The following is an 18,789-nucleotide window of genomic DNA, read 5'->3' as shown; positions in this document are numbered from 1 at the left end:
TAAATTGTTTATAATGCAAAATGCTTATGTCCTGTTTATTTGATGTCCATTGAACCAATCTGCCCTTCTACCACAGGTGTCTAAACATATTAGCACTCTCACAAATCCTCCAACAAGTTGGTGAATTTGGGATACATAACACTTCTGGGGGAATTAAATGCAAAAACATTTTTAATGCATTCTCACTTATTTTGGATGGTTTTAAGGGAGACATTTTCTAGATTCTTAGTCTTTTCCCCATACTTGTTCAGTTCATTCTGTACTATCTGTTGAGATCATTGTTAAAATTTTATAGATTCTATTTAAAAATAAGTTTTTGCTTTGTATCAGTTTTTAATACCAGTTGCTTACATTTTGTTAAAGGATGGACCATTTGTGCTTTAATAATTGGATCAGATAAAAAACAAATAATGTGGATATTCTGGTTTTATAGAGCTTTTATATATCTCTTTAAAGGTCCTGAAGGTGGTTGTCCTGCATCTACAGTGCAGAATTAATGCTGTTTGATATTACTTTAACTGCAATGGCTCAATGCTTTGGGGGTTTGAGATTTGTAATTTTGTGAGATATTTAGCCTTCTTTGTCAAGAGAGCTCTGATGCTACAACTAACTACAAATCCCAAGGTTCTGTAGGATATAGGATATAGCAATGGAAGTTAAAGTGGTGTCAAACTGCATTAATTCTGCAGTCTGGCAGCAACCCAAGAGAATTATCTTCCAGAAGGCTATCTTTCTAGACAGATCTTGGAAAAGTTAGTTTGGGGACTATAATTTTGAACTATATTTCCAGCTATCTGTGGGCTTCTGAAAATTGTGCTCCAAAAAGTAACTTCTCCAAGCTTTGGTTCTAGGCAGTGAAGAAGACTTTTGGAGCCCCATTATATAGAACTATAGCTGTCGTCTGTTTGTACTGCTTGATAATTCTAGATATAGGGAGAAGGCCTGAATTATCAAACTGGCGTAGTCTGAAAGATGGCATAGCAAGTGTATTATGATGGATGAAGGGTCATAACATCATAACAGTATGTCCCTGGAAGATTTGTTGAGAAATAAAATGGCATACAGGCATAGTCAAAAACACCCAGAATACGAGAAAAAATCTGAAAAGTGTTTGCAAACGCTTCTCATTGTGTTAATAATAAAGCATCTCTAATCCTCTTCCAAAATAGTCAAGGTATATTGATAACACTCAGCTGAAATTCATTATACAGGGTAACCTAGCGGTTAGAAAAAACTGAACAGCAAAAGCTCAGTATGGGGGAAGGGGAATTCTCACAAAAGGCAAGTAAAGCCAAAGATGAGATGGAATATTGGTCTTTAAAAGCTCCATTACCTCTTTGTGAGGTCTAAACCTCGTGGAGATTTGCAGTGACAGACAGTAACATATATCCACAGTTGCAAAATGCAAAGGGGATTTACAAGGAATTACCTAATAATGAATGTATGTGCCTCAACACATGTTTATTCCTCAACAAAGGCCTACAGTAGTCAAAACATATTTTGTGCAAGACACTAACATGGATAAGAAATGTCATTATACATCATCCACTTTTCCCTGTGGATGCCTTCACTTGTTTGAAGCAGTTAAATATGGCAGTGGCATCTGTACTGTGCAGTTGATAAAATGTTTTTGTTCTTATTGGTAGTTTATTTGTATACTGCTTGTTGGCCCCAAAGGTCCCAAAAAGCTACGAACAGCTTATGAAAAATATAAGATATAATAAAAAATACAACAAAGCCCTGAGACTAGACACTTTAGAAGAAGAAAAAAAGACCTGGTATGATTCTTTCAAGTTTTCATTCCTTTGAGCACGTGCCTTGAAATTCTGTATCCTACTGTTGCACATATTAGAAATACAGCTCAGGGGATTTTGTTAAAGCCTTTCCAGTCCAAATCCCAGGACTCAGAATCAGCACTTAGCATTAGTTTTAGTTTTAAAAGAACAAGAGATGTCAAAGGTCAAGTTACATTTTACAACCCAGAATTCCTTCTACAGCCATACAGTTATACAGAGAGAGAAATGTGGGCTTGTAATGAAGAGATCCTTGACTTAAATCCTGGAAGCCAGGTTGAGAGCATCTGGGGGGAACTTAAGGGGGAGAGAAACAACAGAGATGTCATTGTGGAGGTCTACTATAGACCCCCCAAGCCAGTCTGAGGATGTGGATAAGACTTTCCAGTAACAGATTAGCCAGAAAAAAAAATGAAATGTACAGATATAGGATGGGGGACACCGGACTTGATGATATTACATGTGAAAGGGATCTAAGAGCACAAGTTAAACAAGGGTGTGATGTGGCAACTAAAAAGCCCTTCTTCCTAAACTGCAAATCCCAAGAGTCCAGGGTGGTTAAAGTGGAATCAGTGTGCTATAATTGCGTAGTGTGAAAGGGCCTCTACTCTCAACCTTGACAAGATATATGGCCTCCAATCTGAGGACCCTTACACATGTAAGAGCAAAACAGTCAAAAGTCAGAATAGAAACAGGAGCACCCCAACCATTATGCAGAAATGAGTCGGCCTAATGCAGATTTGGAGTGTAATAAAGGGGCAAGAAATGGTTGGCCATTCAGTTATTTATTGTTGTACTTTTCCTGCCAGAGGAGAAGTGTTTGTAGAATTTTCTCTCGTATATCAAAATAATTGGCAGGCATTGGAAACGATGTACCATGACTTGGGTGAAGGAATGGGTGCAGTTTGCTGCTCAGCCTCAGATACCAAAACAGCTTCCACTGACCATGGAATACAGTCAGTTTATAGAGCCCTGTTTTTTCCCTGTCCCCATGAATCCATCTGCATCTGTGATCTTGAAGAAAGAAATAGGAATCAAACGCTGTACAATAACATGCCAAGGACTAAGCGACCAGGGACGAAGAGAGCTTTGAAAATGAAAATTTAATCATCTTTACAAAGAAAAGCAACTGGGGGAGGGAATTCCCCACCCCGCTTCAAGGTTATGTGTGAGAATAAGCAAAATTATTTTTTAAAGCCAGCTGGAAAGCTCATCTGATGCTGCGTCTCAGAAACAAACATTTCATATGCTTTTTCCTTTTGGTGTCTTAACAAAATATTAATGAAAAGATGCATGCTTTGAAAAGGGGAGACTGGCCCTGTCCTGGAATCACTGCAATTTGGCCCCACAAGCCAAGGGAGTTGGGGAAAGGTGACAGCCCAAGTCTACATACTGTACTGACATCCAATAAATCTAAGGTTGACTTGCCTTCAGGCAATCATTGTGGAGGCTCTGAATTCTGGGATATGGGCCATCTCCTAACCTTGAGCCAACTCCACTCTGAATAGAACACCAGATTCATAGGAACCCCCTAGTGTGTACAATGTTCCTGGGGCAGATTCCAAAACAAATACACTTGTGCTGAAGCTTGGCTAGTTTCCTTGCTTCACGGTGACCAAGAAAGTGAGCCAATCCAAGAGTAGGTTAACAAGGAATGAGAAATCCAGCCCCCATTACAGAGCCGGAGGGAGAGTAAAGTGAACTTTCCATAATGAATTCCTTGTCCATTGTATGCCACAAAACCCAGCACGCACCTGTTTGTTGTACCTATTCCAAACAAAAAAGAACAATTCCTTTTTTGGATTCCAAGGAAGGAAAGAACAAGGCTGTATTTTTCTTTTTCTTTTTCTTGGTCAGGAACAGAACTTGTGACTTCTCTGGGGAAGATTATGAAACAGGTAAGCAAAGGAGTCAACTACTATACAGTATAGCAATTGAAATCTCAGGAGACCACCCATGCCTAAAGTCACAGAGATCTGAGAAAATTTGTGAACTGAAGCAAAAGAAAAACAACGTTTCCCCAGGTAAGCTGATGTGGCCTTCGTTCAAGATTCTTGGGATGGAAAAAGAACACAGACATTAAGAATGTTGCTGTAATCAATCAGAAGGAGTGTCATCTTGTTCTGAGTTTGGTTTGCATCAGCAGTCATCCAGATGCTTCTGGGCACAGACAACTAGGGTAAGACAGAAGTGAGCCTCCCCTGCTGTTTCTAGAACTTAGCACTTAGAAATGTATTTTTTCTTGTAATGTTAGCCATGGAGTTTCTGACTAGCTGCCACAGCCATAAAACTAGGGGGCTAAGAGAAGCTGAGAGTAGGGAGCCAAGAAACGATCTCCTCATACATCATAAATAAACAGAAGTTCTCAAGTGCTTTTGGGGCAGGGAACTCACGAAGGACCTCTAAAGCTCTGACAAGCTTTGAAAAGCTACATTTTGAATAACTTACAGAGCTTAATTTTTCTCAAGCTCTGCATAGGATGTATTGCAGGAGTCTGAATTGAGGTGACCATTAAAAGACATAGCGAGTCTGTAGAATAAATATGTAGAGAGATCTTGTAGCACCTTTGACACTAACTGAAAGAAAGAAGTTGGCAGGCGGCAGCACAAGCTTTCGTAGACTTAAGGAGCTGTACAGATGGGCAGCATGGAGCTGCCCCTTTACTGGCCGGATTGTGGCCATGGCAACCGCACGCCGCGGTCCCAATCTGGCCTCTGGAGAGCACAAAAAGGAGCCACAAACATGGCTCCTTTTTGCCCCTCTGAAGGGCACCATAGCCACCGCGGTGTGGCTTTGTGACGCCCGTTCAGTGCTGCATCATGTTGATGCAGCACCGGAGGGGCATCATGATGGTGCACGCCCATCATTTCCCTTACATACAGCTATCTGAATTTAAGCTAACTTTTATGCTATAAAAGTCTTGAGTTCCTCAACTTTTGTAATGGAATAAATAGATATAACTTTTGCAGCCTTAGAGGCTAGAAACTTGCTTTTAAATAAGTACAATTTCTCAAAATACTAAATTCTGAATTTTTCATTCACTTTATGCCAAATCATGGAATGTGGCATAGTCCATTGCATACAGTTGCACATGACAGTAAACATCGATAGCTCAGGAAAGGTCTCTTTCTCTCTTTACTCCTACTCTTTGCCACCAACCTGAGCCCTCCACCATCTGTCCCCAGAGCAAATACTGCATTTCGTGACATACCCAAATGGCTGAGTTGTATGAGCTTCCACCCACACTTTGTTGCCACAGAGCATTCAACTTGCTGTGGGCCACGAGTTTCCCAATCTGTGTCAGGGTATACAAGAGCATCTTTGGTTACACACAAGAGGAAAGGAAGTCAACCCAAAGAGAAAGGAAATAGCCCAGGTGGGCAAAAAATGTGGCAAAAATGCCTACATGCCCCTTGAGGGCATTAGGGAAAATTATAAAAAATGACTACTAGGAGGTCCTCCCCCCCCCCCTTGGGACTGCATAATGGCCCATGGGACGTACTTTGTGCACCTTGACATAAAACTATAACACTTCAGCCAAAATTTAGTATAACATCAGCACTGGTAAGTCAAAACCAAGTTACAGTTACCAGGAACTAAAAACCTGGATAAATAGATCAGCTCCCCTCCATTTGGCACTGAAATAATACTGGTATCTGCACCATGCAGGCATGGAGGGTAGCATACCACAACCAGGATGCCACAATTGAGAAAGTCCTCCTGTCTCCTCATAATGTAGCCATCCTAACAGTAGAACATAGAGGGAAAACCCATCAATCTCAGCTTTTGATTGTTACTTTTTTCATCTTGACCACATTCTGAAGTTGCTTGGCCACCCTTGTGCCAGTTTTCATCTGTGAAATGTTGGAGGGTATGTGCTCTACTCAGGCTTTCCATTTGCACCTACCTAAAGATGTGTACATTGTGTGGTACAGGAATGGAGAAATGCCCCCCATGGGAAGCATGTAGCTTTGAGGATGTTTTTAAGGATCCCCTCAATCACATACACACCCAAAATGCCCCCCAAAATCTGTTTTCCTGTTGAATTCCTGGATGAATGAAGGCCTCTCCTCCACTTAATACAGCACACGGGAAATTGTCCCCCAAGGGTGCCAGAGTAGAGAGGGTTAGTGAATATTTTTAAAGCATTAAAAATCCAGGGAAGCTAGAGGAGATTCAGCCCATGGGTCCAATACAGTCTCCCAGCCCTGAATAGTTATCATCCCTGAAGTGGCATCGCCTTTAGGAATATGAGGAAAAGGAATAGGCACAAGGATTGATTCCACAAGTATCCACTAGAGGTAGCACTCAGAACATCACTGCCTTTCTTTCATCAACTCTAATTCCTACCTCTGTTTTCCCAAACTTTTTAAAACTTCTGTTTTCTCTCCTTAAGTTTTCACTTTGTGTGCCCCCCTGAATCCAATCCAGAAGAGGTTTTCTCTAAAGGAACATGAAGATACTCTCAAGAGCATATACGCAAGAAGCTCTTTATCTGGGGCACCAACACTTGTTATTGTGTGCCTTCAAGTCGTTTCCGATTTACAGCCCCTCTAAGGTGAATCTATCACTGGGTTTTCTTGGCAAGACTTGGTCAGAAGGGGTTGCCTTTTCCTTCCTCTGAGGCTGAGAGAATGTGACTTACCCAAGGTCACCCGGTGGTTTCCATGGCCTTGGATTCAAACCCTAATTTCCAGAGTTGTAGTCTAATGCTCACCACTAGTGTAAGCAGTCAAAAAATGACTGTTCTTTGTTGTTGTGAGCACCATAATGAGCTATTAAAAGAGCCTCTTACTCTGACCTTCCCAAATGTGGACTCAACTGTGATTCTCTGCCAGGAACAAAGCTTGCAAAAAATTACTTTATTGGATTAACTCTTCCCTGGAAAGCTTCAGTCCCTACAGTTGCCCTGTGATGTTGAACTCAGCTGTCACAGTAGATTGCCAGAAGGAAAACTGGTGAAGGCACATGCACCTTTAATTGTTGTGCAGAAGAGGGAATTTCAGCAGATGTTGCTTGTTTTCTGATTGCTTGTTGCTTCTTCCCTTGGTTAACTGGTTACAGGCAACTTCTGCTGAAATTCCCTCTTCTACACAACCATTAAAAGTATAAGAGCCCTTGCTAGTTTTCATTCTGGCAACCCTAATTGTGACAGCTGAGTTCAGCTTCAGAGATCTTCAGTATCTTCAAGTGTCTACCAAGAAATGAACCACCAGTTGTTGTCCTGGTCCTGCTGCAGTTAATCTACTGGGAGCTTTCAACCCCAGTTTGCTGCTGCTGGGGTGCTCTGGAGAAGGGCCCCCCCAAATTATAAAACAGAAGTAAAGCACTGAAATGTTCCAGAGAGGTGACAGACTGTTTACTGAAAATTTCCGATATTCTGCCTTCTGCAGATTGAAATATTTCAGCTAATAATGGAGCAATGTCTCCCAAAGTGACCTTCCCTGCCTGGCAACAGCTGGTGACACACACCTATGTTAAAGAAAAGAAAAACAAGGGGCAACCAGGGATCTGTAGTCCAGATAAATAATTTTCCCCATATTCTGGCCAAATGAGCAACTCAGCCTATTCTGGTGACTACAAGAAGGAAAGTTTCTCCAGCCCCAAGCAAGGAACTTTAGGGTTACTTCTTGGCTTCATTGGCTGTTGCAGGGGACACAACCATCCTAAAATATTTTGATATCCTGGCCTCCAACTGTCCCAGTTTGGCAGGGACAGTCCCAATTAATCCTCTGTCCTCCCACTTTTTGAGAAGTTTTTCAATGGCCCAGGTTCTCTCTTCTCTTCCTCCCACTTTCTTACTTTGTCCACAGCATTTTTTCAATTGCTGCAAATTGAGTTCACAGTACAAAAGTAGTCTGCAATCAATTGAGCAGTGGAAGGAGGCACAGTCTTGACCGTCCCAATAGGCCCATGCAAAAGCAAACTGCTGCTGCCTTTTCTAGTTTGTGTGCTACTCCTCATTAATAACTTTTGTCATCTTGACCACACTCTGATGCTGCTTGGCCATATGTGTCCTGGTTTCCACCTGTAAAATGTTGGAGGGTATGTGCTGCTTGAGAGCAAGAACAAGACGTTGATCATCTTGCCTTGCGCACACAAATGTTGATGACAATTAGATCTTTCTTGAACATGGGTGTACAAGACAATATAAGAACCAAGTTCACTTGGATGTAGATAGGCCATGTGTAGCCCCCAGCTCTTGGATGTAGATAGACCATGTGGCACACAACTCTTTCCCATCCAAAACTGTGCTGCTGCTTCCCAACAAGAGAAGCGATTGTTTCACTTTGTGTAACTGTAGAGTCTCTTGTGGTAACCAGGGTCAGGACATCAATAGGGGGGTGCAGAGGATGTGAACCACCATGGGTAACACCTCAGAGGGGGGTGTACATCCAGTGGGGCAGTCTCCCCGTCCATCCCAAGATACCGCTCAGTCTTCCCTCTCCACCAGTCAGGGTGTGTCCCCTCTGTCGTCCATCAGCAGCTAGGGGTAGGGTCTTCTGAGGGGGCGGGTCCAACACCATCGGGACCGCCCTGAAGAGGCAGAGCCCTCCCTCCACGGCCAACTGTCATCATCCAGCCTGGAGGGAGTGAGGGGGCAGGTCCAACACCATCGGGACCGCCCTGAAGTGACAGAGCCCTCCCTCCACGGCCAACTGTCATCATTCAGCCTGGAGGGAGTGAGGGGATGGGTAGGGGCTAATTTTGTATTGCAATTTTTACTGTACACCACTATGATCATTGCGGAATAGCGGTCTATAAATAATAATAATAATAATAATAATAATAATAATAATAATTATTATTATTATTATTATTATTGGTCTGGAAGGGCTGCTGGTCAGCTGGGGGAAAAGATTGCTGGGCAGCAGCAGCAGCCCACCCTGACTAGTACCTGCTGGTGGGAAGGGATAGGCTTCCAGGTCTGTTGGTGCGGCAGGAAATGATTTGCCTCCTTTTCCCACTCACGCAGCAAGCAATCCAGACTTGGAAAAGAGTGCTGGGTGGCAAGAGCAGCTCCCTCCTACCAGCAGCACTTGTGGGCAGAAGCTGCCTTCCAGGTCAACTGGCCGAGTGCAAAAGCAAATCACCTCTCTTTCCCACTCAGCCAGCAGCTCTGCCAGACCTGGCAAAGGGTGCCAGACACCAGCAGCAACCCACCCCTCATCACTGCAGAAGTGACTTGGCTGGTGGAGGGGGATGGCTAGGGTATGTGTGCCAGGCAGCTTAGGGATGACAACATGAATTATCACATTGGGATGACATCAGTCTTTGCAATGCCACTGACCAGGGCACTATGTAAAAATAACATGTGGGGACAGTGTGACTCTCTGGAGGTGGTTGAACTTCAGTTCACATCAGCCCTGGACAGTATACCTAATGGCAAGGAATTCTGAGAACTGCTGTTCATCAACTTGAGGAGGGCCACACAATTTCCGGCCCAGATATAATACTGTGGCCCTGTGTGTGTATGTGTTTGTGCATGCCTGTGTGTTTCTGGCTTCCCATGCCACTAGTCACAGGTCAGAGAAATGTTAAATGAATAAGGTCTCGCAGAACTTGTGCAGAGTGTATCCCATTATTGCTAACTAACATAGGGAGAATCAGTGTGGTGTAGTGGTTTGAGCCTTGGACTATGACTCTGGAGACCAGAGTTTGAATGAGTTCCTGCATGGCAGGGGATTGAACTGGATGGCCCTTGGGGTCTCTTCCAACTCTATGATTCTATGAGAAGCCCCCCTGGATAGGGCTGCTTTAGGGTTGCTGTAAGTCAGATATAAGCTGAAGGCACACAACAACGACTGCAACTCACACAGATGGCTGAGATTACTAAGCTTCAGCCATGTTCTGCTCCTTGTGTATTTCTGGAAGCATATCTGATCAGCCAGGTGAAACTATATCTGGTGTTGGTATTAGGAATCACAGTGGAGATTGCCTGTGGGAGGGTGAATCACCTGGGGACTGGAAAGTTCAGATATGGAGATGGATGATGATTTGTGTTCACCTTCCCTTACCCACAGATCAGCAGGCAGGGAGGAAAAGCTTAAAGGTCTCCATCTCTCCATCTTAAAATGGGATCAATCTGCCTGCCTGCCTGAGAGAGAAAGAGAGAGAGAGGGAGGGATGGAGGGAGAGATACTACATGTGTGCACATGGAGGTAGTCCCCTGCCCCTCACCCAGCCAACATATTCTGGTTGTTGGAGCCCTGGAATAATTCCAAAACAATCCCTTCTTTCACATATGTGAGCTACTCTGTGGCATAGAAATTAATTAATTAATTAATTAAGTAATTAAATGTTGTTGCGTGTCATGGGGTTTTCCTAGCAAGATTTGTTCAGAGGAGTTTTCTATTGCCTTCTGAGGCTGAGAGAATGTGACTTGCCCAAGATAACTCAGTGGGCTTCATGGTTGAGCAGGGAATTGAACCCTGGGAGTAGATTGAACTACACCTCCATGTCATGGTCATGGTGTAGTTCAATCCAGCTGGACTTTAAATTTCCCTGATTCAGGATTTTGACCTCTACCCTTTTTTGTCAGGACTGATCCCTGACCCAAGGAACGGCCCAGAGCAAACAACACCAATTCAACCACTGATAATCCAGCTCTATGTTCACTGGCTAGGGTTGCCAGAGTGAAAACCTCTGTACCTTTATTTGTTGTGTATGCAGAATGGCTTCTGTACCTTTAAGTGTGTGTAGAACAGGGAAGTGAAGCACATTAACTGTTACTTGACAAGGAACATCTGCTGAAATTCCATCTTCTTCTTGCTGTGTGCCTTCAAGTTGTTTCCAATTTATGGCAGCCCTAAGGCAAACTTATCACTGGGTTTTCTTGGCCAGATTTGTTCAGAGGCGACATACCTGTGCCTTCCTCTGAGGCTGAGAGAGTGTGACTTGCCCAAGGATGCCCAGAAGGTCAATCAATAATTTATTTACAGTCATAGACCAAATATATACCCAGGAGGTTTCTATAGCTGAACAGGGGTTCAAACCCTGGTCTCTAGAACTGTAGTCCAATGCTCAAACCACACTACAACACAACCATTAAATGTTTTCAATCTGGCAACATGTATCAGCACTAAAAAGAATGTGCACTGTAATATTAGGAACATGGGTAGCTTTCCTGGCATCTTTCTTTTATGCATCAGGGGATTTACTTATTTTGATTGGTGCACTGTGTTCAGTTTCCCCACATTTCTTATTTGTGTATGTAATCTGAGAATTGCCTCAGAGGCTCTTTTAGGAGAAAGGAGGAAGGCAAGATAGGAACATTCTAAATTGAATTAAATTAAAAATTAAAACAAGTCTTTTCTCCCAACTCCAACCCCTATAATTTCAATGTGTGCATCTCAAAAAATGCTAAGCCCTCTTCCAAAATCCTCAGGGGTCTTTCCTGGCTGCCAGTCTTAGAACAACATGTTATGCTTCAGCCTTTATTGCCTGGAATTGTTTTCATCCGTTTAGGGGGAGCAAATAATGCTATGTGCAGAGCAATTTGTTTTTTTGTCAGCGTCTGCCAATATTCTTCTGCCCCTAACATAACCCAAGTGTTTGGATAGGGACTCCTCATTGTAGATCAGTAGGCTGTTGCTAAAAAAAAAATGGTGGTGGAGGGGAGAGAAGGAAGTAACAGATGGATGGGGTAGATGTTTTCTTTTTAATGACCAGAATCCTTAAGATATCTGCAAATTTATTTCGAGCGCAATTTACCGCAGATTTATAGCTGGTAATAGCTCTAGGCATTGCTGCATACTTCATTCATTTAACCAACAGTACACTGGCATTAAATTACTACTGGGAGATCTACCAGTAGATTTTTACTGCCATTCTCCCAGGGTAGCTGAAAGAAGCGATATATGTAATTGTGGAATAACATGTAACTCCTTCAGTGCTTCAAGGTAGAAATAGTTGGATAGAATAATGTGTGTATGTGTGCCTTCAAGTCTTCTGTCTACCTACTGCAACCTCATGAATTTCACTAGATTTTCCTAGGCAAGGAATATTCAGAAGTGGTTTCTTCCTTTAAAATAAAGTAGAGTAATCCATGGCAAAGACAATGGGCCTTATCACACGTGGGGGGGGGGGTGTTGCAGCTCAGATACGCAGTCACTCCTGTTCTAGCAATGCAAAAAGTGATGTTTTTTCACACCAGATCCGCAGTCACTCCTGTCTAGCAATGCGAATTCATGTTAAAACGTGATGTTTTACTATACCTGGTTGCCTTTCCATTGCCCTTCTGAATTGAAGGGGAAACGGAGTCAGTTCGATTCCAGACAAGTCACATGATGCGGATTCAAGCAAAACGTGGTGAGTGCACACTGTATTACCACACCGGAACATACTTTGAGGGTTCAACAATTTGAATCGGCACCCTTGCGCATGCTCAGTGGGGCTCTGGACGCTGTCCTCCTTCCCAGCCCCCTCCTTAGCTGTCATCCTTCATCAGGGTGAAGGAGCAGTCAGGGGATGATGGGACAGGTCGCATGGGGTCATTGGGGGTTAGATCGGAGTGATGGAAGAGGCAGGGGATGATGGAACAGGTCGCATGGGGTCACTGGGGACTAGATCAGAGCGATGGAAGAGGCAGGGGATCAGGGTGATCTTCCACACCAGACCTAATCAGAGTGAAATCGAAATGAGCTTGGAACTGGTTTTTGGTGAATTCGCTTGTTACCGAATTCACCAAAACCAGCAGTCACTGTGGATTGGATTAGATTGACTGCAGAAGCGCCTCAGAACGACCCTCCATATAAAGCAACTAGGTGTGATAAAACATCACATTTTAACATGAATTTGCATCCTGGACCAGGAGTGACAGCAGATTCAAGATGCAAAAATCCTCGTGTGATAAACGCCAGCATTCTCCAAGATGGATGCAAGAGATTATAACAAAGTACAGTATCATCCAAAATGCATAAACCAGCAATACCTTTATTGGACCAACCAAAATGCATATTGTACATATTGCAAACTTTCAAAGCTACACTGGTTTCTTCATCAGGCAAAGGTCTTGACAATGACAAAAGAAAGAAAGAAAGAAAGAAAGAAAGAAAGAAAGAATTGACAAGGTTAGTCATAGCCCTGCATTTGGTCAAGATGTTGTGGTTGTTGCCCTCAGTTCTGATGGTATAGAAGGGTATACTTTGCTTTATGGCCAACAGGGCTACCCTTGGATATGTTTTCAAGAGAGCATAGGTTAGCTATTGACAAAGCCATGGGGCCTGGGGGTTCAATGAGTTGTAGTTCAAAGGAGTAACTTGTGTGAACTCTGTTTATCTGTCTTCCCCATCCGCCTTAGCAAATGTTCAAACAAAGAAAAGTCCTCATTAAGTATACCAATGAATTTACTTTAGGTTCATTAAGGACCAAGAAATGTCAATGCATTCACTCTTTTTGCTGCAAATGGTCCAACACATATGCGGCTGGAGAAATGCCAATGAAAGAAATGAAAAGGGTATTGTGATGGTTTTGATTTTTCTGGTTCCCCACGGATGAGAAAAGGCATGTTCAGAGGTGCTCAATATATCCCTTTTTTGTTACTCAATATATCCCAGGGCAGAATCCTAGCAATGAAATCTAATTCAAGGGATATCCAGGATAGGAGGAGCTGGGAGGAACCTGGGTATAACCACATGTTCTGGCCCAGTTTAACAGGATTTTTCTAGGCTTGTAGACTTTTGATGTTTTCCATTCCGTAAAATGGGGAAAATGGAAGCTTTCCTCAGAGTTATGCTTTAGTTATTAATAAACAGAAGTAACCATCTAGCACATTTTTCAAGTGTTATAAAATAATAAAACCGCATAGTAAAACCCTGAGCTTGGTTAAATTTAAGCACATCAGCTTATTACTGCATGCACAAAGAATTCCTCAGTTCTCTGGGGAGGAAAGTCATACATACACATAGAAAAATAATTACCATCTTCACAGGCAGGCTATGAAACCATAATTACACAAAGAAGTACGCAAACATTTCAAATGCCATCTACACACTAACACACACACTAGATGCTGCTGCTGCTAACATGCACATTCTTCAGAGTAGAAAAACTGTCAACACAGAAAAACTGTCTCACACACGCACTGTTCTGTCTCTCTCTCACACACACATACTGCAGACCACAAGAAATTATACCAAAACATGAAAAGTTAAATGGCTCACACAACTATATCTACCCACAGCCATCAAAGGTGTGAGCAACAATAGGTGACGCATGGATCAAAACCTTTACATCTAGACAAAAATGAAGAGAAAAGAAGGAAACAGAGGAGGAATTCATGCATAACCGATAAGCCATGAAAAAAGAGAAGAGAATTATATAACATATGCAGCAGCCACCACACTATATGAAGCTCAATGATCTCTCTCTCTCTCTCTCTCTCTCTCTCACATACACACACACACACACAGAGCATACATTTTCCCAAGATCAGAAGTCATCTGAAGGAATAATTATTCCTAATGGCTGAATAAACCGCCAGAAATATAATCACACACATAAAAAGACATCCTACACACACGCACACAATTGTCATCACAAAGACATAGGAACAAGAATATAGAGAAAGGGAGGGAAGGAGAGAGGCAGAGAAACTGGAACAAAATGATTTAATAGGTAATAAGGTATTGAATAAGTTTTCTTTTAAAGGTTGCTTGGATGTGAGGGTGTGAAGGCCATGGAGGAGAGAGGGAGAAAGATGACTTATAATTAAAGTCAGAGAATAAAAGGCATCTCAGGTAGAGACTGCGGCAGCCAGACAAAGAGTCGGGAAAGGTTAGAGATGGAGGTGCCTGCAGCATGGTGCTAACTAAGAGCCATCTCCAAACACACACACACACACACACCATCTTTCTAGCTGCGGCTGTATTGCAGCACTTGGTGAAGGACTGCTATTCACTTATATGAACAACCATCCCATCCCATGGCTGACTGCATCTCAGCTTTATGTGAGGGATCCCTGGCCATGCATCAAGACTTTCTTGTTTTCTAAAGCATTTGGAACTTTATTTATTTTCATACTGTTTTTATAATTTTTTATCTGATTACATGCATTAGTTGCTTTTATAGTAATGTACTTTACCTGCATAATTTGTTATAATTGCCGTATGCTTTTATATTTTATTATTCCTTAGATTGTACACCTCTGGCAGGATTTAATGTTTTGAGTTGATTGTATCTGTAAAGTGCCATATAAACTTATGACGCTATACAAATAAACGATAGTAATATTGACAACGACGATGCATCAAAAGTCTACAGCCTAGAACAATCCTGTTAAACTGGGCCAGAACATGTGGTTATACCCATGTTCCTCCCAATGCTTCTATCCTGGACATCCCTTGAATTAAATTTCACTGCTAGGAGTCCGCCTTGGGATATATCAAGCAACGAAAAGATGAGTACCTCTGAATGTATACAAAATGCCTTATCTAATCAATGAGGAGCCAGAATGCTGGATGCTGGAGTATAGTACAGTCAGCCCTCCATATCTACTGATATTTTTATTCATGGATTCATTTTGCCATTGTATATAAGGGATGCCATTCTACTATGCCATTGCATTTAATGGGACTTGAGCATCAACAGATTTTGGTATTTTGGGGGTCCTGGAACCAAACCCAAGTAGATACCAAGGGCCCACTGTAGATAAAGGACTCGCTTCAAAACCTAGGATTTCTCCCCCTTCATTTCTTTTCCTGTTTGGTGTGTACCTAGCCTCCTTTCTTATTCTGTTTCATGCAGACAATTCCATAGGCCAAAAGGGACACAGCCAAAGGGATCAACAGCCAAAGGGAGTCCCTGGGTAAAAGTGACCTAACAAGAAATGGTGAGAGGAGAAGAGGAGATTTAATTGGCCAAAGAAGGTGAAAGCTTTTGGGTTTCACAGCGCTCCTCGAGTCGTGATCAGTATTTAGAGCACATAAGGATACATTCCTATATATCCATTTTGTGTTTTATCCAAAAATGGTTTTCAAAAAACCCAGCAGACTGCTGTAATGACGCTGAAGGTTTTATCGGCAGGCTGGCAAGTGCTACAAGAAAGCATTTTAGGGACTGGGAGGGGGGCACAGTTAAGGCCAAGTTGTCATTGATCGAAGAAGAGATCGAGACAGGGAAGGCAATGAAAGGAGAGGAGAGGCAAGCAAGGGAAAGAAAAACTAATTGGGCCAGCATGAAGCCAGCAAACAAGACTATGGATTTAAAGGTTAGAGAGAATCTCCTGAGCTCCCAATAAAATTCCCCCACTGCCTGTCAAACAGCTGCCCCCATTGGGATATAATTAAAAAGTGGGCCCAGCTGGCAAGGTGAAACAAAAAAAAATGACAGGTGTCACTCCACAGAACAAGGCCTCAGCTGGAAAAGGATGAAGAGATGGAATTGGCTGAGCCAAAAAAGAAGCGGAAAGGAAGATGGCATTGGGGAACGTGGGCAGGAAAAGTGCTTTGCTTCTCTTTTCCTCTTCAGAGGACCCTGGCGCTGATCCAGAAGAGGTTGGCATTGGCCGGGGGGGGAGGTGGCAGGTGGGGACAAAGAGAACTGCGTCAGCCTCAGAGGAGGAGAGGGGGTTAACAAGGGGATGTTTTAGGATCTCATTAGCACAGTGTGACTTGCTGTCTCACCACAGAATCTGCCACTTAATTAGGTCTCTGCTGGGACACAGACAACCAGATGCGTCACTCATTACTTCCATGTCTTTGCTTTCTGACAGGGCTCCTGGGTTTTGTGGGAGGAGAATAAGACCTAATGGCACACAGCCAGAGAAGGAGAAGAGCCCAGGTTCTCCTCTAGGAAAAGCAGAAGAGTGGATGGTTAGAAAGAGAGGGCTACCAGAAGCTAAGACTGAGGATGTTTGCAGAGGGGTCCGATGGGCTGTGTAGTCACTTAAGAGAAAGCCACTGCAAACTCCTTGGATCCCCCTCGCTTAGATTCCTGTGTCTTGCCCTCAGTCATTTCTATCTGTAGAACGGATAGATATGTTAATAAATACGCATAGATCCAACCTAGACGATGAGGAAATCAAAATAAAGATTTCCCATACCATGGATCAGAACAGAGACTCCAGTCAAGAAATAAGAAGATTAGGAATGGGAAAGGCAGCATGAAAGGACTAGACAAGATTCTAAAGAGTAAAGATATTCAACTGAGCATTAAAGTTGGAATCGTCCAATCCATTGTGTTTCCCATCATCACATATGGATGTGAGAGCTGGACAGTAAAGAACGAGGATAAAAAGAAAATTAATTCATTTGAGATGTGGTCCTGGAAAAGAGTGCTGAGGATACCGTGGACAGCCAAAATGACAAACAAATGGGTCCTTGAACTCTCCCTGAAAGCCAAGATAATTAAACTGAGGCTGTCGTATTTTGGCCATCATGAGAAGGCATGAATTGTTGGAAAGACAGTAATGCTAAGAAAGGTAGAAGACAGCAGAGAGAGGAAGACCACACACCAGATAGATAGACATAATCAGAGAGGTCATGAGCCTGAATCTGCAAGATCTAAGCAGAGTAGTAGAAGACAGAGAGGCTTTGAGATGTCTCATCCATAGGGTCACCATGAGTTGAAGTCGACTCAAGGGCAGCTAACAACAATATTGTAGTAATAACTTGATTGGTCTCATTGAAAGGGCAAAAGCATCTTATGGTCTACATGGCCAGTTTTATTTTCTGTCTCATAAAGTTGTTATGAGAACAAATCCTGTGGGCATTTCTATGAGCCTTCTGGGGGAAAAGAGAGAACACGAGAAACCACCAATCCACAGAAGGAAGGGAGGGAGGGAGGGAGGGAGGGAGCCTCAGGACACATGACAGAGGGGCTCCTGTGCCAAGTGCATTATGAGCTCAGATCTTCCTCACGGGCACTTTTTAACAACCAATATCAGTCTCTTTTCACATTGTTGCAAAATAATTGAAAGTGGACTGAAATTAGTTGTGGAAGAGTGCCCCTAGGAGAAAACCAATTCTGAAAAACACTGAATTCAATTTAAGGAGCAGGGAAAATTGCCAGATCTTATGCACCTGGATATTCATCCCTTCCATTTTCTTTATGGGATGCTAGACCAGCTGGTTTTAAAGGATTTTTCCAGTGATTTTTCCAAATGTATTTCTAGTCATCATCTGTACTTACCATGGAACTCTCCAAATGTATTCCTGGAGCAATTCTTAGATGCCAATCAAAAATGTCTTTGATGCCTTTGCTAGGCAACTAACTGAGCAGCTATGTTTTAGTGTTTCAAGTCGGTCTTTGGATCCATTTTCAGACAGTTGTTCCTATCTGCTTCAGAGCAATTTTCAGATCCCGTCTGAACACAATCCTTGATTCAGTTCCACCAGATTCTAGGCCAAACCCCCTCCGCACTCAGATATACATATCATATACCCCAACAGAGTCTAGATGTTTTTCAACTCAGATTTCTGGTGTGTTCCCCTCTTCTCCATAATGAGACTCCAGACTCTTCTCCAACACTGGCTACACCCCTGTCTCCCTCACCTTCTTATGATTGCCCAGATGATAGACATATTGTAATGTCAACAATGTATTTTCTAAACTACATGAGAGAAAAGGGCTCAGCCTTTTCCATTACAGTCTGACATCCGCTAATAACTTCAGGCTGGCCCAGCTCCATCAGGGGCTAGCCTGAAGATAGAGGCTCCTCCCTCCATAACTGTCATCCTTCGGCCTGGGAGGGAGTGAATAGGCTGGCCCAGCTCCATCAGGGCTAGCCTGAAGATAGAGGCTCCTCCCTCCATAACTGTCATCCTTAGGCCTATGAGGGAGTGAATAGGCTGGCCCAGCTCCACCAGGGCTAGTCTGAAGAATAAGAGCCCTCCCTCTAGTCCATCTGCCTTGGTCCAGGCATCAGAGGGAGAGAAGAACCACTGGACCTCATCGCCTTCCCCACCACCATTCCCTTCTCCTTTTGTGTCGTGTCTTTTAGATTGCAGGCCTGAGGGCAGGGAACTGTCTTATTAAAAATAATAATTGTAAGCCA

General features: G+C 43.0%; 2 protein-coding genes across 3 annotated transcripts in view; one reads left to right on the top strand and one right to left on the bottom strand.

Moving 5' to 3' along the window:
• Positions 1 to 5,062, bottom strand: part of LOC121932767 (zymogen granule membrane protein 16-like) — a 65,156-nt gene extending 60,094 nt beyond the window's left edge. Inside the window, exon 1 of the mRNA XM_042471735.1 lies at positions 5,005 to 5,062. The gene's annotated coding sequence lies outside the window, so the exon portion shown is untranslated. The remainder of the gene's footprint in view (positions 1 to 5,004) is intronic.
• Positions 3,455 to 18,789, top strand: part of DOC2A (double C2 domain alpha) — a 53,458-nt gene continuing 38,123 nt past the window's right edge. For both annotated transcript variants that reach the window (XM_042471668.1, XM_042471666.1), the window contains exon 1: positions 3,455 to 3,691. In XM_042471668.1, coding sequence (XP_042327602.1) covers positions 3,683 to 3,691 — 9 coding nt within the window. In that variant the 5' untranslated portion in view covers positions 3,455 to 3,682. The remainder of the gene's footprint in view (positions 3,692 to 18,789) is intronic.

This window comes from Sceloporus undulatus, chromosome 6 (assembly GCF_019175285.1).
Source record: "Sceloporus undulatus isolate JIND9_A2432 ecotype Alabama chromosome 6, SceUnd_v1.1, whole genome shotgun sequence".
In the NCBI taxonomy this organism is placed as follows: domain Eukaryota; kingdom Metazoa; phylum Chordata; class Lepidosauria; order Squamata; family Phrynosomatidae; genus Sceloporus; species Sceloporus undulatus.
Note: the sequence above shows the minus strand (reverse complement) of the source record. Positions and strands in the feature narration are given on the sequence as shown.